The 24,889-nt window shown below is 39.3% G+C and overlaps 1 protein-coding gene across 5 annotated transcripts in view; it reads left to right on the top strand.

Moving 5' to 3' along the window:
* Positions 1 to 24,889, top strand: part of LOC133534988 (sodium- and chloride-dependent GABA transporter 2-like) — a 118,856-nt gene that overhangs the window by 75,092 nt on the left and 18,875 nt on the right. For all 5 annotated transcript variants that reach the window (XM_061874364.1, XM_061874366.1, XM_061874367.1 and 2 more), the window contains one exon: positions 4,027 to 4,197. In XM_061874364.1, coding sequence (XP_061730348.1) covers positions 4,027 to 4,197 — 171 coding nt within the window. The remainder of the gene's footprint in view (positions 1 to 4,026; positions 4,198 to 24,889) is intronic.

Raw genomic sequence — 24,889 nt, 5'->3', positions numbered from 1 at the left:
TGCTGAAGTTTGCGGATGACACTACCCTCATCAGGCTCATCTCAGATGGCGATGAGTCTGCCTACAGGAGAGAGGTGGACCGGCTGGCGTCCTGGTGCAGCCTCAACAACCTGGAGCCGAACGCCCAGAAAACAGTGGAGATGATCATGGACTTCAGGAAAGTCACAGCCCCACCTTCCCCCCCTCACCCTGATTGACTCTCCCACCCCCGTCTCCATTGTGGACTCCTTCCGTTTCTTGGGCACCACCATCACCCAGGACCTCAAGTGGGAGCCGACCATCAGCTCCCTCATCAAGAAGGACTAGCAAAGGATGTACTTCCTGCGGCAGCAGAAGAAACTTAAGGTGCCGACCAAGATGTTGGTGCAGTTTTATTAAGCCATCGAGTCCATCATCACCTCCTCCATCACCGTGTGGTTCCCTGGCGCTACAGTCCAGGATAAGCATCGACTGCAGCGCATCGTACATGCTGCTGAGAAGGTGATTGGCTGCAAACTCCCATCTCTCCAGGAGCTGTTCTCCTCCAGGACCAAGAGGTGTGTGGGTCGGTTTACAGCTGACTCTTCTCACCCTGGACACAAACTATTCTCCCCTCTCACCTCAGGCAGGAGACTACGGTCCATCCAGACCCACACCTCCCGGCACCTGAACAGTTTTTTCCCCTCGGCCATCAGACACATGAACAAGAACAAGATCTGATAGCTCACTAACAGCTCATCTTATTACCTATTCTGTTTTATATGTCTTCTATGTTGCACGATTATAACAAGAAAAAATCCTAGTTTGTGAACCCATTCTCAAACAATGGCAATAGAAACTATTCTGATTCTGATTCTGAGGAATATGAGAAGTGTGCCTTTTAAAAGTGGGTAAGAATCCTGTAACTCTGCGATATGATGCTGCATAGTCATTACTGCACAGAGGGAGAACATCTTATTCCACCACAAAAAATAGAAAATAATTTGCTATTTGCCTAACTCTTTATAGGGTACTCCTATTTGGAAATTCAAACATACAACCCAATGATTTCAGTCATTATGATTATTATTAAGTATCCACTTATTTGACTGGGTTTATAAATGTTTCTATATTGTGATTGGCAGAGAGAAAGCATACCATTTTCCTGCCTGAGTGAGTGTTAGCTTTTAATAGAATACAATAGAATAGAATAGAATAGAAAGTACTTTATTGATCCCTGGGGGAAATTCAGCACCACAGTTTGCTCAGAATAAACAATAATAATAATAATAAAATATAACATATATATATATATAATATATAATATATGAATAATATAAATATATTCCACATATATTCTACATTTAAGTGCAGTCAAGAAGGAACATACGTATTTTACAGTCTGATGGCTGTCGGTATGAAGGTTAAGATGGTTCTCTGCCCAATGAAGGACGACAGCAAATGTTTTGCAGTTGTTCAGGCATGTTTTTGCTCAAACTGGAGAATGAGTTGTTAGATAAAGAATTACTTGGATTGTTTTTATATATGGTGTTTTAGTCTAGCCCAAGAGGCCAAATTAATCTAAAGTAGTTACTGTAAGACAAGTCATCAAGATGATATATTCAAAGTGAAGTCAACATCTTTATAGCTATTTTTATGACAGTCCATCCTGGTAGTCAGCACTATCTTGGTGTTCAGCACATGCATGATTTAAGAAAAAAACAAAAATGGCTGTTCACTGAGTTCCGCGCTCGTAGAGTACAGTGATACCTCAGGAAAGGAGTTTTAATTGGCTTCTATGACGCAGCTTGTACCTCAGAAAAATAGTTTTGCCAATTTAAATGAATTGTAATACATTTATTGTTAACCTTGATCCCCCCCCAAAAAAGCACAATTTTAACTAGGGATAGACGGTAATATCCCATCATTTCCTTACCTTTACAACTGATAACCGATATTCATGTGTAAATATATATGTATATTTACACAAGATTTTGTGAGAATAAATTAATTTAACAGTTCATACTTTTGCCCCAAATGTGTACACTCAAACAAAAAATACACAAGTCTATTGTCAAGATAACGATAATGTCAACTATTTTTTCTTTAATTCCATCCATCCATCCGTTTTCTACCGCTTATTCCCTTTGGGGTCGTGGGTAGCGCTGGTGCTTATCTCAGCTACAATCGGGCGGAAGCCAGGGTACACCCTGGACAAGTTCATTATTATAATTCTAGTACAAATACACTTCCTACCATCATTCTGACCCATGCAAACTATTACAATCATTACACAGAGCAAAGAAATGTTGGAATTTATTTATATTTGTATTTTTTAAATATTTCATTGGTAGACCACAAGAAACTAAAGCATTCTGAATATGATTTCATAAAATAGAGAACAAACTATCTGTCCAACAAAGCGTATATTAATGGAGCCTGATGAAGCAAACAATATTCTGCTTTGCCGTTAGCAATAACACCGAAACATGTGGAGTCACTTTTCTTGTTGATTGACAAAAATGAAATAAATTCAAGTATACTTTTCCCTGACACTAATAAAGTAATTCAATTGTACAATAAGTACCTAACCCCTAGAGAAGCAACATTCAATTATAAAACATAAAGAAATCAGGGTTCAAATGGAAAAAGTGGATATTTTTCCTAACTAACCAATCATAAAACTTAACAGTTACCTGTGCCTCTAGATGAAGCATGAAGTTAAACATAAAAAAAGCTACTCATTTGTTGTCAAAGACTTTTGTTCTAAGGTATTTTTAGTTTTTTCAATCTGTTGCATCTTGTCAAACACTTCCTCATAAATCCTGTGGCTTTAAGTTTGCTGTGGTTGCCGCTATTAATCCTCGGTCTTGAATCAGCGACACAGGCAGCTTTGTACTGCTTATAAATATTAAATATAAATATTGTATGAAAACCAATACAAAATAATGTAAAACTTAAACCCCTACAGTAGTTTTAAGAATTCATGTAATAATAATGGAGGGCATTTACCTTGGAAAGCGAACATCTCTGTATGTTTTTCAAATTGCCTCTCCATCAAACACACTATCAGCGGCTTTTCCATATTTTCCCGTATAAATGTTTCTTGTTTGGATATTACTTTTAAGGTCCGTGGCTGGCGTTATCGAGTCATTTTGCTTGAAATGGAACTTTATGGCAATTGCACTTAAAAGGACAGAACAATTGTTTTTTAGTACAACTAGTTCAAGAACAGACATACAATATACAGGAAGACTGATGTGTCGCCGACTGACCACCATGTGGCGCCCCGTAACATGCTTTTGATGAGTTCCTTCATTAATTCAATCAATATCATCCACTTCTTTTTTTAGCACTGTCCTTCACAAAGTTATGTCGATCTTTAGCAATAAGCTAATGCTTGCGAGAACGACAGGATGTTTTGTTCGGATCTTACGGGGTTCCCTGTGTCAATCGCTATGCCAGTTAGTGGTGGGGAGACTCCTTACCCAAATTTTGGCTTGTAAACGTAAGCATGAAAATGAGCCAGGAGGCATCTGGTATCCTAAAAAACTTGTAGGCTTTGGCACTCATATCCTGAGGTATGTCAAAGTATGTCATCTTGCATGAATTACCATGGAAAGTTTCCAACACTTTGTTGTTTTTGTTTTGTAATGTGATTATGTCTATTACCATTGTTGGTTTATTCATTCTTCTTACATTGTTGATACAAATTATTGTTACACTGTAATAATTAATCACTGAATGGAGAACTGGGGGTGGAATTAAATAGGTTATCTTCTTCCCACTGCCTTTCAGGCAAAACTGGACAATCATGCATTACATACAGTACATTACCTTTTGCACAATATAAATTATATTATTATTATGTGTTGTCAACTTTGCACTTTTTTTTGTGTCATTGCCTGAAAAAAAGAAATGACTGAAAAAAAATAATTACATTTTTGTCATACTGCCTATTTTAAATTTTCCAAGCCTAGTGAAAGGTCTCACTAAACATGTCGAAAAAGGGAAATTTGTCCACGTTGAAGTTCTGAATGTTTGTCCTTGTTTGCGTTACTTTGCCAGGGTACCTTCATCTTCTCCCTGGTGAAATACAAGCCACTCAAATTCAACAAAACTTACGTATACCCAACCTGGGCCTACGCTTTGGGATGGTTCCTCGGGCTCTTCTGCGTCATGCTGGTACCTCTTTGGATCCTCTTTAAAGTGACTCAGATGAAAGGCACGACATGGCAGGTAGGAGTGTGTGTCCGGTACAAATATTACAGTCTACACTCTGAGTTGATATACTGTATTTTTTGGACCATAGGAAGCACTGGATTATAAGGTGCACTGCCAATGAGGGGGTCTATTCAGGTCTACTTTCATACAAAAGGCGCATTAAAAGGGTCATATTATAATTTTTTTTCTAAATTTAAAACACTTTCTTGAGTTCTAGTGGGATGCATTTTTTTATCTGAAGAGTGAGGATGTTTTTGAATTTAGCTGCTGAAGAAAGAAACATCATATCAGTGTGCATCCCAGTGAGTGCAGAAATTGTGAGTGACTCGTACGAAGCCACGCTGTTAACACGTTCAGAATGTGGCTTGGCATGGTCTTGCTGAAATAAGCAGGGGCGTCCAAGAAAAAGACGTTGCTTGGATGGCAACATATGTTTCTCCAAAACCTGTATGTACCTTTCAGCATTAACGGTGCCTTCACAGATGTGTAAGTTACCCATGCCTTGGGCACTAATACAACCTCAAACCATCACATATGCTGGTAACAATGGTTATTTTCCTCTTTGGTGCAGAGGACACAAAGTCCACAGTTTCCAAAAACAATTTGAAATGTGGACTCATCAGATCCCAGGACACTTTTCCATTTTGCATCAGTCCATCTTAGATGAGCTCGGGCCCGGGTGTTTTTCATAAATGGCTTTCACTCATCGCAAATGAGTTATATATATATATATATATATATATATATATATATATATATATATATATATATTAATTAAAAAAAATCGATTTTGAATTGAATAATTGAATAAGAATCGATATTGAATCGATTCAAAATCGATTTTTTTTTAATTCAACACGATTCTCAATTCAAAAACTATTTTTTTCCCGATTTAAAAGGATGCTCTATTTATTCAATACATTTGATTTCAGTAGGATCTACCCCAGTCTGCTGACGTGCAAGCAGAGTAGTACATTTAAAAAAAAAAAAGATTTTGTAATTGTAAAGGACAATGTCTTATCAACTAATTGCAATAATGTAAATATTTTTAACTTTTAAACCAACCAAAAATATGACTTATTTTATCTTTGTGAAAATATTGGACACAGTGTGTTGTCAAGCTTATGAGATGCGATGCAAGTGTAAGCCACTGTGACACTATTGTTCTTTTTTTTTTTTTATAAAGGTCTAATGATAATGTCAATGAGGGATTTTTAATCACTGCTATGCTGAAATTATAACTAATATTGATACTGTTGTTGATAATATTCATTTTTGTTTCACTACTTTTGGTTTGTTCTGTGTCGTGTTTGTGTCTTCTCTCATTTGCTCTGTTTATTGCAGTTCCGAGTGTTGCTGGGTCAGGTTTGGTTTTGGAATTGGATTCCATTGTTATGGTGTGGCTGTGTATTGTTTTATTGGATTGATAAAAAAAAAAAAAAAACATTTTTAAACATTTTTTTCAAAATGAGAATCGATTCTGAATCGCCCAACGTGAGAATCGCGATTCGCATTCAAATCGATTTTTTCCCACACCCCTAATATATATATATATATATATATATATATATATATATACTGTATATACACTGCTCAAAAAAATTAAAGGGACACTTTGAAAACACATAAGATTTCAATGGTGAAAAAAAATGTCAGATATCTATACTGATATGGACAGTTTAATGTCTCAGGAACAAAAGGATGCCACATCTTTTGATGGAAATAATAGTTTTCAGCCTACAGAAGTCTCAGTATATAGACACCCCAAAAATCAACGCGAAAAAATGATGCGGGAGACTCGTCCATTTTGCCTAAATTCAATTTCTGCAACTCAAAATGATTTTCAATATCTTGTGTGGCCCCCACGTGCTTGTATGCATGCTTGACAACGTTGCGGCATGCTCCTAATGAGACGCTGGATGGTGTCTTGTGGGATGTCCTCCCAGATCTGTCTAAGGGCATCAGTGAGCTCCTGCAAAGTCTGAGGAATAATCTGGCGGCGTTGTCCCAGAGGTTTTCTATCGGGTTTAGATCAGGAGATCGTGAAGGCCATTCAATTGTGTCAATTCCTTCATCCTCCAGATACTGTCTGCATACTCTTGCCACATGAGGCCGGGCATTGTTGTGGACCAGGAGGAACCCAGGACCTACTGCACCAGTGTAGGGTCTAACCATGGGTGCAAGGATTTTATACCGATACCTAATGGCAGTCAGACTGCCGTTCTCTAGCCTGTGCAGGTCTGTTCGACCCTCCGTGGAAATGCCTCCCCAGACCATCACTGACCCACCACAGAACGGGTCATGGTGAATGATGTTGCAGGCAGCATAGCGCTCTCCTTGGCTTCTCCAGACCCTTTCCCGTCTATCACAGGTGCTCAGGGTAAACCTGCTCTCATCTGTGAAAAGCACAGAGCGCCAGTGGCGGACTTGCCAATTCTGGTGTTTTATGGCAAATGCCAATGGAACTCCACGGTTCTGAGCAGTGAGCAAACGGCACACTACAGGACATCATGCCCTGAGGCCACCCTCGTGAAGTCTGTTTCTGACTGTTTGGGCAGAGACATTCACACCAGTAGCCTGCTGGAGGTCATTCTGTAGGGCTCGGGCAGTGCTCAACCTGTTCCTCATTGCACAAAGCAGCAGATATCGGTCCTGCTGATGGGATTAGGACCGTCTACGGCCCTGTCCTGCTCTCCTAGAGTAACTACTTATCTCCTGGAATCTCCTCCATGCTCTGGAGATTGTACTGGGAGATACATCAAATCTTGCAACAGCCCGCATGGATGTGCCATCCTGGAGGAGTTGGACAATCTGCGCAACTTCAGGAGGGTTAAGAAATTGCCTCATGCTCCCAGTCGTGATGATGACTCTAGCTAAAGCCAACACTTGTGGAAAAACAGTTAAAAAAAGATCAAAAGGGAGGAACTTGAAATGGCCTCCACCTGCAAAACCAGTCCTGTTTTAGGGCCATCTCGTTGTTGCCCCTCTAGTGCACCTGTTATTAATTCAATCAACACCAATGCAGCTGAAATTGATTAACAACCCCATTTGACACGTACCTGATCAAAACCTTATCAGAAAAGTGCAATTGAATTCATGCCATACCCTGATAAAAAACTGTTCCTTCAATTTTTTTTGAGCAGTATATATATATATATATATATTAGGGCCGGGCAAGGATTACAATTTTTAATCGAAGTTAATCGCACTATTTTCCCGATTAATCGCGATTAACTGCATTGTATACGCAAAGCCCAATAATGAATTCAAAAGTAGTGTGTAGTGCACCTTTATTGGAATATTGTCCCACATGAACAAAAGCGCCAAAACATTTGTTGTGCAAACACAATTTAAATCAGTCCTCGTTAAACAGTAGCAGTTAAATAGCATATTTTATGAAATCGACTCAAAAAATGTAAATACAAACATTTAAGCTTATTGCCACTGCCAGGGTATTTAAGTTATCATGTTTGTTATGGAAAATAAATATAATCTACATACAAATCTCTGAGCCACAATCATAACATCTGAACAGGCAATTTCTGAGGTAACAGCAGAAACATTTTTTTTTATCAGGGATCTTATGTTTAAAAAAACTATATTATAGGTTTTAGGGAATTTTTGATCAAATTATTCGTAGTAGCAATATTAATAACGTTGTGTTTATTTTGCACAGTGCACTTAAAATAATTATGACCATATCTAGGAATTGATATGCTGGGAATTTTCCGATTGTTTGCTTGGTGCTTTGATAAACTGAATGCATCATATACATAGTACTATATTGTGATGTTATGAGCCAGGGAAAAAAAGAACTACCCTACCCAGCATGCAACAGGAGTGACGAGCATGCCATGACGGCATCTTGTATGTTGTGATATGCACGCTCTGAAAGCAAACGTTAAGAACTCAGCCAACACTCCTCGTCTGCATTATTCATAAATGGACAGACAACACATATACTCCGCTGCTTCACAGGCCGCTGGATGTAGCCGGCAAAGTATTCCCATGCTAGCTAGCCGGTCTAGCAAGCACGCGTCATTCAGTCCAAAACGGCCCGATCTATCCACATTCAGAATTGTCTGGCAGTCGTAAGTGATCCCGGAATGACCACGCAGTAAGCCAGCCATGAAATTTGCAGAATTGTCCGGTATTTTTGCCAAATCTTCCATCTTTACCAAGAGACGCCGAAGCCCATCCGGGCGACGCCATCTTGTTAAGAAAAGGATCGTTGCTCCTGTAGTGCTCCTTGATCTTTCCTCCTTCTCCCCTTTTATACACTGAGAGGAGATAGGCAGGTTGTGAGCCGGTGTGTAAGCCACGCACCTGATCTCGATTGCTGCGGCGTCACCCCCGGCACGCCCCGGATCTTCGTTCTGCCAAATTCTCCGCCTCCGGGCTACCATCTTGAGTAGGGCCATGGCTTGCCCTGCCCCGCCGTCAGCCCGTCGGCTCCGCCTCTCCGCACCCTTATACACTGATGTCGCTTTTTGAGGGATCGGAGGTCATGGGCATTCATTCATAGTTTTTGGCCTTGCCGCTAACGTGCAGTGATTTCTCCACATTCTCTGAACCTATTGATGATATTACGGACCCTAGATGGTGAAATCCCTAAATTCCTTGCAATAGCTCGTTGAGAAATGTTGTTCTTAAATTGTTTGACAATTTGCTCATGTATTTGTTCACAAAGTTGTGAGCCTCGCCCCATTCTTGTTTGTGAATGACTGAGCATTTCATGGAAGCTGCTTTTGTACCCAATCATGGCACCCACCTGTTCCCAATTAGCCTGTTCACCTGTTTGATGGGCATTCCTCAACTTTCCCAGTCTTTTTTGCCAATTGTATCAGCTTTCTTGAAACATGTTGCAGGCATCAAATTCCAAAGGAGCTAATATTTGCAAAAATGAACAAAGTTTATCAGTTCCCACGTTACGTATATTGTCTTTGCAGTCTATTCAATTGAATATAGGTTGAAAAGGATTAGTAATCTTCTGTACTCTGTTTTTATTTACGATTTGCACAACGTGCAAACTTCACTGGTTTTGGGTTCTGTAGCTTCAATATTGCTTAAAATTAGCAAAATACTGTTATTATTGCTTGTAATTATGAATGTATCTGTTACTACATTATATGCAGTACATACTTAAACATGTATAAAACGGGGTAGAAAAAATGTTGTGGAAGTTTTTTAGAGAGATTTATTGGTGGAATAGATCATATTCATCATTCATCATAACCTGCACTGTTAGCTGGCTCTAATTAGCAGTTTTTTATTATTATTTAGGATGCACAGAAAAGGCAAAGATGTATGTTTTGGTCTCACATGTGAATTGGGCAAAATGCCAAAAAAAAGTGCAGTTCCCTTTTAAGCCCTGTGAGAAACTCTGGATCCAAGTTGTCCCATCTTGTTCCGAACAGTAAATATGCTCAATGGTACAGTTTTTCCCCGGAATGAAACTCTTATATTAGAAAATGCAGGATTGTATTTTGTAATAAATGACCGTTGAACATGGTAGTTGCAAATATTATGAACGGGGACTTTTTTGTCCCATCATCCTAAACTGTTTAGAAAAAGTTTAGAATATAACACAGCACAAAATATAACAATTAATGAAAATATGTTTTATTTTTAATATTTTGTATATTCAGGCCCAATCTTTACCCCAGCATCCCAATCCCCTAACATTTATGATATGGATCAGAACTCATTTAATGCAATTTTTTTCTAAAAACTAGAAATAAAAACCCTTGCAATTTTTTTCTTTTGGACTGAATTTGATCAAAAGTTTTGCACAAAAATATTACAAAAAATATGAATCCAAAAGATTTGTAAACTCTCTTGACTACGTGAGGACTTTTTTGTCTTGGTAACTTTAAACTGATAAGAAAAAATATTTTTGAGAGTATGGTTGACCGATGTAATAATTTTAAAAATATATTAAAATTTAACATGATAAAAATCCTTTTAGAATAAATACAACGAAATTTATGACCAAAAATAAAGCAAAAATGTACCAACCCCGTTTCCATATGAGTTGGGAAATTGTGTTAGATGTAAATATAAACAGACTACAATAATTTGCACATTCTTTTCAACCAATATTCAGTTGAATGCACTACAAAGAAAAGATATTTGATGTTCAAACTCATAAACGTTATTTTTTTTTTGCAAATAATAATTAACTTAGAATTTCATGGCTGCAACACGTGCCAAAGTAGTTTGGAAAGGGCATGTTCACCACTGTGTTACATCACCTTTTCTTTTAACAACACTCAATAAACGTTTGCGAACTGAGGAAAGTAATTGTTGAAGCTTTGAAAGTGGAATTCTTTACCATTCTTGTTTCATGTAGAGCTTCAGTCGTTCAACAGTCCGGGGTCTCAGCTGTCGTATTTTACGCTTCATAATGCGCCACACATTTTCGATGGGAGACAGGTCTGGACTGCAGGCGGGCCAGGAAAGTACCTGTACTTTTTTTTTACGAAGCCACGCTGTTTTAACACTTGTCTTGTTGAAATAAGAAGGGGCGTCCATGATAATGTTGCTTGGATGACAACATATGTTGCTCCAAAACCTGTATGGACCATTCAGCATTAATGGTGCCTTCACAGATGTGTAAGTTACCCATGCCTTGGGCACTAATACACCCCTTTTGAACTTCACACCTATAACAATCCGGATGATTATTTTCCTCTTTGTTCCGGAAGACACCACGTCCTCTGTTTCCAAGTATAATTTGAAATGTGGACTCGTCAGACCACAGAACACCTTTCCACTTAGCATCAGTCCATCTTAGGTGAGCTCGGGTCCAGCCAAGCTGGCGACGCTTCAGGATATTGTTGATAAATGGGTTTGGCTTTGCATAGTAGAGTTTTAACTTGCACTTACAGATGTAGTGACCAACTTTAGTCACAGACAGTGGTTTTATGAAGTGTTCCTGAGCCCACGTGGTGATATCCTTTACACACGGATGTCGGTTTTTGATGCAGTTCCGCCTGAGGGATCAAAAGTCCATAATATCATCGCTTATGTGCAGTGATTTCTCCAGATTCTCTGAACTTTTTGATGATTTTACGGACCGTAAATGCTAAAATCCCTAAATTCCTTGCAATAGCTCGTTGAGAAATGTTGTTCTAAAACTGTTCGACAATTTGCTTACGAAGTGGTGACCCTCACCCCATCCTTGTTTGTGAATTATTTAGCATTTCATGGAAGCTACTTTTATACCCAATCATGGCAACCAACTGTTCCCAATTAGCCTGCACACCTGTGGGATGTTCCATATAAGTATTTGATGAGCATTACTCAACTTTATCAGTATTTATTGCCACTTTTCCCAATTTCTTTGTCACGTGTTGCTGGCATCAAATTCTAAGTTGTAAACATGTTCATCAGTTTGAACATCAAATATGTTGTCTTTGTAGCATATTTAACTGAATATGGGTTGAAAATTATTTGCAAATCAATGTATTCCGTTTATATTTACATCTAACACAATTTCCCAAACTCTTATGGAAACGGGGTTTGTACCTGAAAGGACAAAAACTGCATTTTAGACATCAAGAACATTTCCTACGATCAACCAGGACAAAACAGAAGTTTTAGCTATAGGACCTGAATGTTTATTATAAGTATTATTATTGTTATTATTATTAATATTATTATTATTTTAACATGTCCTGTGCAGGCATTCAAGTAAATCATATTGCAGGTTTGCTTTTGTAAAGCAAACCTGCTGTACAGGTTTGCTTTACAAAAGAGAGGATATTTATTTTGTTGCCCTATTTGCGTTGGACTTTACTAAACGAATGTATGTTGTTTTTGGCGCAGACAACTGGAGCAGGATGGGTTAGAAAGAATAAAAAAAAGCAGAGGGGGAAATTGTGGGGAAAATTAGTTACCCCAAATTGTAAGAATTTAAAACCAACACAATCCATTAAATATATGAGTGCGATTTTTGAGTCTGAGCTGACTTGTAGCCAGAGTTCGCCAATTTTTTTCTAAGGCCAACACGGACGTGCCAATGCATGTTTTTATTTTCTGTCGTGTAGACTATTACAATGCCCTTTGTTCTTCCTATAGGAAAAACAATATTAAAGATCTACAATTGTCACAAAACCCAGCTGCAAACGTGTTGAGGAGCACCAGAAGACTTCTTCCTAGGTTCCTAGTTTTCATTCCGTGATTTTATCTATTGAAATGGGTACGACAATTATTCTCACTATTTTATGTTTTAATTCATTTATTATTATCAATCAATTTATTATTAGTATTTCATTTTTACACACATTTTAAAATATGTTTTAAATTATTTTTTAGATGAAGTAAATTTTAGTTTATCGCCAGTGTGGACAAAGGCGGTGTTTTTCCTCAATCGTCATTGTCATGGCGAGGCCGCATGGTAGCGGTGGTTGTTGTCATCCCAATATGCAGAAAGACAGATTGTGCAGGTAAATGTATTTAATCCAAGCAGAAAACAAAAGACTAGTACAGCCTAAAGTGCACTCAAAAGCATAAGAGAAGCTATGCAATACAACCGGTTGGACTGTGACAATCCGTCACATCGGGTCTTACTTGTTGTATGTTTCCTGTATTTTCCGCATTTGTTTCCTGTTTGGCGCTCCTGGTTTAGTTCTACTTCTTGTCCGTCTCACTGATCGCTTTTTCCCCCTTCACCTCTCCATGATTGGTAGCCTGGCCAGACCTGGTCATTGTTGTCAATCAGACTGCTTTTTATGCCTGTCTCCCCCTATAGTCACGGCCCGAGGATTGTTTCATGTTACAGGCTTTATTAACTACAAATGTTGCGTATGTTACATGTGTTGCTATTTGCTTTACTGCACATCCCATGTAATATTTCAAATAATTGTCATACCTGCAAGTCGTTTTCTCTTCTCCTGCATCGTGGGATCCCAACTACCGCAACCATGCAAGTTCGTGACAGAATCCTCGAGCCAAAAAGTAACCTTGCAGAGATGCCGGTCGGCAACATGGAGCCATCTTTTTGGACTGCACATTTCCTGGATGACATGAAGGCCAGGTTTGTGCAGTCCCAATCCACGGCAAGCTTGTTCTTTCTCCTCATGTTTGGCCGATATCAGCTCCCAGGCTCGCCAAAGCAATTCCGCTGGTGTCCACTTTTCGGCTTCTCAAAGCCCGAGCCCTGCCTATTGAAGCCCTGAGGCTTTTGAAAGCCAGAGCATTGCCCAATTCCCGCTCCACGGCTTTCAAAAGCCCAAGTGCTGCCTAGTCCGGCTCCAAGATTTCCAGGACCCCGGCCTCTTCCTGTGCTGGCGCAGGAAGTCAGCTCGACACTCCACTTCCTGGTGGTTTATTGACAGCTCGTCTGGAACCCACCGCGCTGTCCATCCTTGCGTCCTGTTAAGATTTTGCACGGGATGTGTCGTTGTCGCTCCTCTTGGCCACTTTCCATCCTTCTCCTGGCTAATACGGCGGGGACCCCAGCGATCCACAGCTCCTTTCTCTGACATAAAGAAGTGTCTGGCATCCGCTTCCTTAGAAAGGGACTACTACTAGCAGGTGCGCAGCTCTGTTCTTCACCAATATGTCCATCGCGAACATCATTATCTCCTGCTGCAAAGCCGCCATTGCCTGATCCCCACCCAGCAAGCTCGCCGCTACTGCCTCGTTGCCTGGCGAGGCCTGCGCCGCCATCTCCACGTCAGGTGAGGCCACCGGCCTTCTCTTTGTTAGAGGGGGAATCACCAGTTTCGTCTTCCATTATTCTGCTCTGGATGTCATCTCGAGAAGGCTCGCTTTAAGCGACGCCGTCACCTCCAGCGGGGCCACGACCTCCACGACGGCTGACAGAGCGCCCGCTCCGTGTTCTACCTGCATAGCTGCCGACAGAGCACCAAACCGATCGCCCTTCTCGTCGGCTGCAAAAATGGCCATTTTATGATCGCCCTTCGTTTTGAGGTGTGGACCTCAGCAACTGCTGAAGTTTGGTTTCCACTTACGTTGGCACCCTCTTCAGCCATTCAGTTCATGGTGATTCCGTGGATGCCCGCCTCGCCTACGGCAACAGAACCTAGCACCAGGGCACAGATATCCGCTGCTGCTAAGGCTGCTAGGCTGCACGTTTCGTCTGCCTCCTCGTCAGCAGCATCAATGTTCCACTTGTGCCGCCACCTGACTCTCCACTAATGGTCCACCTCCCTCCCTATTTTTTTGCATTTTTTGTCTTTTTGGGACTAAAATGTCTGATATCCGTTTTTTGGAGGAGGTGATACTGTGACTATCTGTCACATCAGGTCTTACTTGTTGTCATGCTTCCTTTATTTTCTGCATTTGTTTTTTGTTTAGTGTTTCTAGTTTAGTTCAACTTCCTTTTTGTCTCCCTGAGGGCTTGTTTCCCCTCACCTATCCATGATTGGGAGCCTGGCCACAACTGGTCATGGTTGCCAAAAAGGCTGCTATTTATACCTGCCTCGGGTGCCAGTCAGGGCTCGAGGATTATTTGATGTTACAAAAAAGAGATAGGAATATTATTGAAGTTCAATCTAGTCTAATAATTAACTATTATTGCAAATGTTGATCCAAATTCAGAGGAGAGTGACAAGCTAGAGGGAGGTTTTGGAAGGGAGGAGTTAGCCGGCATTTTGTACAGTGGCGCTTCAGACAAGCAACATAATTAAAACTTTATGAAAATTTGACTTGCATGTATTTACTATTAGATGAAGGTCTTGAAACGTAACCCTCGCAAATAACGAGGATCTACTGTATTACGGTGTACAACAGTGTGCACGCTTGACAATGTTAGCCTATCTATCGTGCAGCATCTACCAGCCTACAGGATTAGCAGCACATTGACTGGGCGGTTGCCTCGGCAACACCCAGGCTGGCCAGAAATTACCCGACACACAGGAATAATGAAAGCTCCACCAGGCCTTTTGTGGCTCGACTTAATGGCAAAACCAAAGAACCAGTGCTGTTGTGGGTTTAGTTCCAAACACTAAATCAACCGCCAAAACTTCACTATGACCATCCACTGAAGAATTTTTGACACATTTTGTGGACTGCAATGCCTCGGTTGGTAGAGGCTGAAGGTTTTCTGGTTCGATCCCCGTCTTCTGTCATCCTAGTCATGTCCGTTTTGTCCTTGAGCAAGACATTTCACCCTTGCTCTTGATGGACAGCTGTGTGAAGGTGTGTGTGTGAATGGGTGAATGTAGAAGTAGTGTCAAAGCACTTTAAGTACCTTGAAGGCAGAAAAGTACTCTACAAATATAACACATGCACCATTTACTTTGCTAACGTAGATAGATAGATGGTACTATTGATTCCTTCAGGAGAGTTCCCTCAGATAGTGTTGTGTCGTTCGCGAACGATTCGTTCCAACAAACAAATCTTTTGAGTGAACGTACTGAACCGAATCACTGTATGAACTGATTTGTTCCTTTCTCAGTTCAGTTGAGCTCCGCCGCGACCATGCCGGTATGAGTGGAACTGGCGTGAATCACGTGAATCACGTTCGCGAACGTACTGACGCAGAGAACTGACTGTGTTGCGACGTGAATCCCGTGAATCACGTTCGCGAACGTACTGACAGAGGGAACTGACTGTGTTGCGACGTGAATCCCGTGAATCACGTTCGCGAACCTACTGACACAGAGAACTGACTGTGTCGCGAAAGATGACGTCACATTGAGGATCTTGTTCAGTCACTGTGCGCGTCGTTCATTGGGTGCTGAGGGCTTGTGTCGTTCGCCAACTGACACACTCCGAGATCTGCCGCTGGGGAAGCTGTTACTGACTGACTCATGATTCGCCGACCTGCACACAGAACTGCCGCTAAAGAAGTGATTCGGTGAACGAATCTTTTGAACAAATCAATTTAAGGAACTGATTCTAGTGATTCAGTACAGTCAAAAGAACTGCCGATCCCATCACTACCCTCAGGAAATGCATGCAAACTCTTAAGTGTTAGTAGTTTTTGTCAAATAAAATTGCACAATATACAGTAACATCTATTTTTAACGTCTTATTTCACCGCTTATAACATAAATGTCACAACGGTGTTAATGAGCATGTCAGTTATGAGGGGAAATGCCCTGAGTAGTGGACAGAATTTTATGCAACATGGGCCAACTCACAGTTGGAGGCAACATGATGGATTACGACTTGGATCATTTTCTTCATTTTTGTCCAGCATGTTGTTAGACATTTTTTCTAGAAATTTAACAAAATGTACAGTAAAACGCTAAGAACCACCTTCAGCCCAGAGGCGATTTCTCTAAGACTGCAAGGGAAGCTCAGCTTCCCCTAAAACGTCAGAAAAATAATTGATTAAATATATAGTGTTGTGTGTTATTGACTAAATATACGCTACAACGTGCTCTTTTGTTCAGAATCAGCTGCTTATCACTGGTAACAACGCGGCTTTCCTCTCTCTCATTCCCCAGCTTCACGGTGCTTAAAGCAATGGAGACGCTCACCGTCCACAGCGTTCAATGGGGAAGCCAAACGAGACGAGTCATTGGATAAATGCTGGGCTCTGTCCTGCATATCGGACGCTCAGCGTCTCTGGGGGTCTATGGGGCAGTGGGCTGCAAAATGAGCGAATCAGCGATCCTGTGTCGTAAACGTCCGTGGGAGATTTTTTTCGATATTCATTCTGTTGTTCTGAGTTGAACCGGAGACTTTCCATACCCTCTTAGCGACATTTTCTTGGTTAAAAACGACTATATATGTAAAACATGCTTGAGAGCTAGCTCGGTAGCAAGCTGCACATAATGACAATTAATTGAATGTTTTTATTTAAATTTTTTTATTGAACAACAAACATACATTTATAATGCACACAAAGGCACACGTGTGTACAAACTATTGTCATTAGTGGCAAAGATGTAGAGAGGAGCTTCTCCTGTTTAAAGTGGACCAAGTCTTACACCCTTCCCCCCGAATGCAGCTGAGATAGGCTCCAGCACACCCCGCGACCCCGAAAGGGACAAGTGGTAGAAAATGGATGAATGGAAGTCTTACACCCGCAACACCATGGGCCAAGGCTGTTTAAGCAGCCTAGCTCTGCGGGCCATTGAGAGGACACTTGTCAAATCCCTGGAAAAGACGCCTTCTTGGTCCCAGATAACTTTCTGCAAAAGGAACAGAGGGTAGAATTAACGTATCAATAAAAGAACAGATTTTACAATGTTAGCCGAAATTGAGCTCCCCCTCCTTGAGAGACCAGCATCCGCCACTGCCTGGACCACAATATTTAATAGCCAAATATGCTATCAGGTCAGGTGTGCTGTTGTTTCTTCCAGTCCAAGAATATCTAATATTTGTCTTGTATTTCTTTCATTTGAAAATATTCCCCAGACACAATTGTAGTGTAAACCAGGGTTTCTTAAACTTTTTGACCTCCGGGCCCAACTTTTCTACTACAGAGGGACCTTGGGCCCACTCAAATATTAACATCGAATTAGTCATCTTACTCTTGATTTTAATTACATTAAATAATTATATCTAACCTACACACAGTTTATAACATTGTCGAATGCAGTGAAAACATATTTTAATTACAATGTTTATTATTTAATTACCACAAAAACCTAACCCTCGGATCAGTGGTTCTCAAATGGGGGTACGTGTACCCCTGGGGGTACTTGAAGGTATGCCATGGGGTACGTGAGAGTTTCAAAAAATATTCTCAAAATAGCAACAATTCAAAAATCCTTTATAAATATATGTATTGAATAATACTTATTGAATAATACTTCGACAAAATATGAATGTAAGTTCATAAAATGTGGGAAAAAAATGCAACAGTGTTGACAGCAACATTTTTTGGACATGTTTCATAAATATTGATGTTAAAGATTTATGTTTTTGTGAAGAAATGTTTAGAATTAACTTCATGAATCCAGATGGATCTCTATTACAATCCCCAAAGAGGGCACTTTATGTTGATGATTTCTTCTATGTGTAGAAATCTTAATTTATAATTGAATCATGTGTTTATTTTTCAACAAGTTTTTTGTTATTTTTATATATTTTTTCCCAAATATTTCAAGAAAGACCACTAAAATTTTGCAATATTTTGCACTGTTATACAATTTAAAAAATCAGAAACTGATGACATAGTGCTGTATTTTACTTCTTTATCTCTTTTTTTCAACCAAAAATGCTTTGCACTGATTAGGGGGTACTTGAATTAAAAAAATGTTCACAGGGGGTACATCACTGAAAAAAAGGTTGAGAACCACTGCCTTAGATAAACCTGATTAGAAAAAAGAATACAAACCAAATGTACTGCATAAGATGGAACTAATCAATAACTGACAAACATGTCTATTGTACATAAAATTATGCCGTGCTAAAATAAATAAACTTGGTCGAAGATGAATATGTTTCTAAACTAAATTGTTAATGAAAAAGGCAAATAAAAATACTGCTTCACCACTTTAGTCAGAATGTTTGCGCCTATAAGAAACTTCTCTATAACTTTAGCTCCAGCCTTCTTCTGTTTGTTTGAGATTGTCATTAATGCCAAAAGTGTATTACAACTGAGTACAGCTGTGGCCCATGCTGACCACAGCTGAGAAACAGATATTTTTTGCCGGCCCTCTTAGAAGCATTCACTGCTCAAATAAGGCCCTAGTAAAACCATAATATATCTTTTTTCTGACCCGTTTCAGAAAAGAATAAAAAGAAAAAAGGGACAAAATGCATGTTTTCATCAGTTAAATCATATTTGCTTCAATGTATATTTTTATGAGTTATATTTCTGAGCTACTGCGCTTTGTTCATATAGTGGAAGACATTTGGGGTTTGGTATTCTGGTCTGGAGCCAAAACATTTTTAAAAGATTGTTATATGAGAAAAGGTTGGAAAGATGATACGCATCAATGAAGAACTTGTTTTTAATGACATGACTTAACTGACAGACAGTGACACAGGTTTAATTGGTTCTCTGAAGCAGCTCGTATTATGAAAAAGTCATATTGCAAAACATTATCGCCTATTTAAAAAAATGTATGTAATTGTTGGTAAGAAAAAAGTAACATCATCTCTAGCTGTAAGCTTTACTCTAAAGCAAGGGTGTCAAACTCATTTTAGATCAGGGGCCACATGGAGAAAAATCTACTCCCAAAAAAATAACGGTGCAATAACTTAAAAATAAAGACGACTTCAGATTGTTTTCTCTGTTTAAAAATACAACAAGCTCACTCTAAAAATGTACAAATCATAAAGTTGTTGGGTCTTTTTTTCACTTACATGTTGCAGTTAATGTATTTTTCTTTTTTTGTTGGTATTTATATTTTCTGAATAAATTATGTGATAATGTTCGTCAACTCATTGGTGTTGATTTTCAATTTATCAAGATAAAAAAAAAATATATCAAAAGCAAATTACAGAATGTTATTAATGTAGTTTGCTCATTTTCCCTGACTGGTGCACTAACATCATATGTTTTTTTTGTACATATTTAGCATCGTCTACAAAGATACAAAGAATTGCTATTGCAACATCCAGTGAACACAATTAGAACAGCTGTTTCTTTCATTCAAAAATTTCAGGTACATTTTTATACTTAGCAAACTCATCCCGCGGGCCGGATAAAACCTGTTCAAGGGCCCTGATTTGATCTTCGGGCCGTACATTTGACACCCTGCTCTAAAGCAACAGTACTCTTACTTAAGTACAATTTTAGGCCACGCTACCCACCTGTGGTCATGAGTCACTGTGACCCCTAGGTGTCACCAAAAACAAATACTACTGGACCAAAACCTAAAGACAGGATACGTCCATTCCAGGTTGTTAATGATAAATTGATGTGTTTTTCATTATTATCATTATTCTCCGTTTGACTAATTTCACTTAATCAAACCTTTTCTAATATTTTACACCACAAAATGATAAAAGTATGCCTGATCATATCAGATCGATATCATTTTCGAACAATAGTATCGTATTGAAAGTGAAAAACTTGTAGCCCCATCTCTCAAGCCATTAGTTTATCCATTAGTTTGCTACACCTTAGAATATAGAGTATGGTGTTCACACTTTCGTCCTTTACAGTGCATCTAGAAAGTATTCACAGAGCTTCCCTCTTTCCGCATTTTGTTATGTCACAGCCTTACTCCAAAATGGAATGCGATTGAAGCTGAGCTAGGCACCAGCGCCCCTCACCACCCCAATGGGAATAAGCGGTAAAAAATGGATGGATGGATGGATGGAATGAATAAATTTTTGTCCTCACAATTCTACACACAACACCACATAATGACAATGTATTTTATTTTTTATTTTCAAATTTATTAGGAAAAAAACTTAAAAAACTCATGTACATAAGTATTCAGAGCATTACCTCAGTACTTTGTTAATGCACTTTTGGCAGCAATCACAACTTTAAGTAGTTTTGAATACAATGCCAGAAGCTTGGCACACCTATCTTTGGGCAGGTTAGCACATTCCTCTTTACAGCACCTCTCAAGCTCCATCAGGTTAGATGGGAAGTGTTCATTTTCCTCTTGGCAAAGTTTTTTTTTTAATAAGAAATGGTTTACGTCTGGCCCCTCTACCATACAGGCCTGATGCTGAACGGAGGAATGGGTGAAACTGCCCAAAGATAAGTGTGCCAAGCTTATGGCGTTGTATTAAAAAAAAAGACTTGGGGCTGTAGTTGCTGCCAAAGGTGCAGCCACAAAGTATTGCGCAAAGGCTGAGAATACTTATTTCATGTGATTTTTTGGGGGATTTTTTTTTTTCATTTTTAATACATTTGCAAAAGAAAAAAGAAAAATATATTTCCACATTGTCATTATGGGTTATTTTCTGTAGAATTTTGAGGACAAAAAATATTGTATTACATTTTGGCAGGAGGGTGTAACATAACATCCTTCCATCCATTTTCTACCGCTTGTTCCTTTCGGGGTCACGGGGGGTGCTGGAGCCTATCTCAGCTGCATTCGGGCGGAAGGCGGGGTACACCCTGGACAAGTCGCTGTAACATAACAACATGTGGAAAAAGTGAAGCGCTGTGTTCCAGTATTCAGATCGATGCGGTAGTTACATATTTCTGACATTTAACTCGTTGAAATGAGGGAAAAAGTTACAAAAGAAGTCGCACAACACGTTATAAAACTGTGACTGTGACTGATACATAAGTTGGTGGGAAGTCATATTGTGTAATTTCTCAACTCAGTGGAGGAATGTTTTGTAAAGTCGGCCCCTGAGGTAGAAATGTTTCTACAGAAGACACAGCTGCACACTGCAGTGCCTGACAAACACTTATCGTGACTTTAATAGGAGTCAAGCACGGGAGAAGTTGAAGGTGACAAGGGAGCCCAGGCCCGGGGCTAGCCACCTTTTAGCATTCAAAGAGTTATTTGGGCACCTTTCCACCTAAATAAATCCCACTTGGAGCCACAACACCTGTGAGACCACTAAATTGCAGCTAACACGACAAATAAAGTTTCTTTAAGCATCTGGAAACATTCAATCATTATTTGCCTTAAAGCCACGTAGGACATACTTTTACGCCCTTAAGTTTCTGAAGGGCGTAAAAGTGCACAGACGTGTAATGGTATAAAGTCTGCAGAATATGAGTCAAAACACATGATGCCATTTCTCCGTACCTCTTATAGTAGATAGATGCACGTTAAGGTTAAAACAAGGACGACAGTCAAAGTATTACAAACCGGAAACACACTACTGATACACCTTTTAGTTTATTAGGAACATTTTACACTATTTGACAACTATAATTCATCCCACTATTTAAAACCGCAAATGACAGAGTGAGACCTCTTTTTCACCGTGGCTATATATTATCTTTGTGCCGCAGGGTGGTGGTGATGTTGCTCTCAGTTAAACACAAGAAGAAGGAGAGGAAACAGTAACATTAGAGATTAAAATGTGATTATATATGTAGAATATATTTATACTATTCATATATTATATATTATATATATGATATATGTTATATATTATTTATTATTATTATTGTCTATTGTGAGCGAACTGTGGTGCTGAATTTCCCCCAGGGATCAATGAAGTACTTTCTATTGTATTCCATTCTATTCTATTAAAAAACATAAAGAGCTAAAATTACTGTAATTATTAATCGCAATTAACATGATAACTTTCCACCTGGCCCTTATAAAATATACTTAACCTATTAGCAGTTGGGGATTTGTTTGGTTTAGAAAGTCCTGCTCAAAGTCATTGTGAATCTGTCCTTGCACTATTTGGTGTAGATGCATGGTTTAAGGCGCTTTTGAAAGCCAACAAGATGAATTCCAGATTGTCCAAGTGATACTGACACTGAATAATAGGAGTTTATATACACCGAGAAAAGGGATTTTTTTTTCTTAGGTTTGCCTATATTTTATTCAGAAGCTAGTGCCTTCAGTGTGAATAGTTTGGAGGCATGGGCCTGATCTACTAAAATACAAATAACAATTTCAAAACCGCATATGCAAACGTTAAAATTTTGTGTACTATTACGCAGAATCTACTAAGATCAATAATCAGTGCAAAAGGGATGTAAACCACCCTATTTAAATGTGTTTTTTGTGTTTACTATATCTAATCTCACCCTTGAGACACTCATGTGCTGTGTTGCAATGTTGAACATGTAGCACACAAATACAATATGTACCACCTTTTCTGCAATATGTAATTGCAATCTTAACATTCAATAAATATATCTAACCTATTTACAGGTTAGATGTATAAGTTAGATATATATATATCAAAACTTCAATGTTTTCCAGACAAATAACCACCAATCTGATGGTGAGATGGAGCGGGGATCCCCTACTAGTACAGTGTATCCGGTATAAATTGTATTTAAAGGAGAAATGCACTTTTTTTTTCAGAATTTTGACTATCATTCACAATCCTTAAGGACATATTTTTAGCAGCGCATTGATCACAGAGCTAACTGGCTTGTGGGGCTGTATAGATATCATCATCTGGTGAGCTGCTATTTCGCTTCTGAGCTGGTGAAAGTTAATTTGAGACAATAAATCATGCCTCTCACCGAGATAGTGAAAGGATTTGGCCATAAATCGAGAACTTTGACATCCAATTTAGATCCGGAGATGGCGAGAAAGAAGTGAAAAAGACTTAAAGGGCTGATTCAAATTACAAACCCCGTTTCCATATGAGTTGGGAAATTTTGTTAGATGTAAATATAAACGGAATACAATGATTTGCAAATCCTTCTCAACCCATATTCAGTTGAATATGCTACAAAGACAACATATTTGATGTTCAAACTGATAAACATTTTTGTGTTTGCAAAAAATCATTAACTTTAGAATTTGATGCCAGCAACACGTGACAAAGAAGTTGGGAAAGGTGGCAATAAATACTGATAAAGATGAGGAATGCTCATCAAACACTTATTTGGAACATCCCACAGGTGTGTAGGCTAATTGGGAACAGGTGGGTGGCATGATTGGGTATAAAAACAGCTTCCCAAAAAATGCTCAGTCTTTCACAAGAAAGGATGGGGCGAGGTACACCCCTTTGTCCACAACTGCGTGAGCAAACAGTCAAACAGTTTACAAGAAGTAATGATGGATTGATTGAGACTTTTATTAGTAGATTGCACAGTACAGTACATATTCCGTACAATTGACCACTAAATGGTAACACCCGAATAAGTTTTTCAACGTGTTTAAGTCGGGGTCAACGTTAATCAATTCATGGTGTAGAAATCGCTGCGTAAAATGACTAATGCTATTTGGTCGCACATCTATGGCAAACCAATGTGAATTAGCATCGAGCTGGCACCTTTTGAAAAGTGGAGCCTCACTTTACTTTAGAGCACCTTCTTCTGGCTTTGTTGGCATGCAAAATTGTAACATTACGTACATCTGCTCTGAGAACTTGATTGTTTTCTTCCGGCCAAGTGCCTTAGCCGATGCCAAGGCTGCAACCACACATTCTTGTCAGTCCCCTAAAGATGTGCGTCACATTTGTTGGTGATTGCGTGTACTAAAACATGTGCAAACTTGATATCACAAGCATAGCTCATCTACTAAATTTGTGCTTTTCTTTTCTTAAGTCAGCAACATAAGGAGTACAAACCATTTAGTGTAGATAGATAGATAGATAGTACTTTATTGATTCCTTCAGGAGAGTTCCTTCAGGAAAATTAAAAAGGTGTGCATGCTAATTGGGAACAGGTGGGTGCCATGATTGGGTATAAAAACAGCTTCCCAAAAAATGCTCAGTCATTCACAAGAAAGGATTGGGCGAGGTACACCTGTCTTTCCACAACTGGGTGAGCAAATAGTCAAACAGTTTAAGAACAACGTTTCTCAAAGTGCAATTGCAAGAAATTTAGGGATTTCAACATCTACGGTCCATAATATCATCAAAAGGTTCAGAGAATCTGGAGAAATTACTCCACGTAAGCGGCATGGCTGAAAACCAACATTGAATGACCATGACCTTCGATCCCTTGGACGGCACTGTATCAAAAACCGACATCAATCTCTAAAGGATATCACCACCTGGGCTCAGGAACACTTCAGAAAACCACTGTCACTAAATACAGTTGGTCGCTACATCTGTAAGTGCAAGTTAAAGCTCTACTGTGCAAAGCGAAAGCCATTTATCAACAACATCCAGAAATGCCGCCGGCTTCTCTGGGCCCGAGATCATCCAAGATGGACTGATGCAAAATGGAAAAGTGTTCTGCGGTCTGACGAGTCCGCATTTCAAA

The sequence above is a fragment of the Nerophis ophidion genome, linkage group LG16, assembly GCF_033978795.1.
Source record: "Nerophis ophidion isolate RoL-2023_Sa linkage group LG16, RoL_Noph_v1.0, whole genome shotgun sequence".
Classification (NCBI taxonomy): domain Eukaryota; kingdom Metazoa; phylum Chordata; class Actinopteri; order Syngnathiformes; family Syngnathidae; genus Nerophis; species Nerophis ophidion.
Note: the sequence above shows the minus strand (reverse complement) of the source record. Positions and strands in the feature narration are given on the sequence as shown.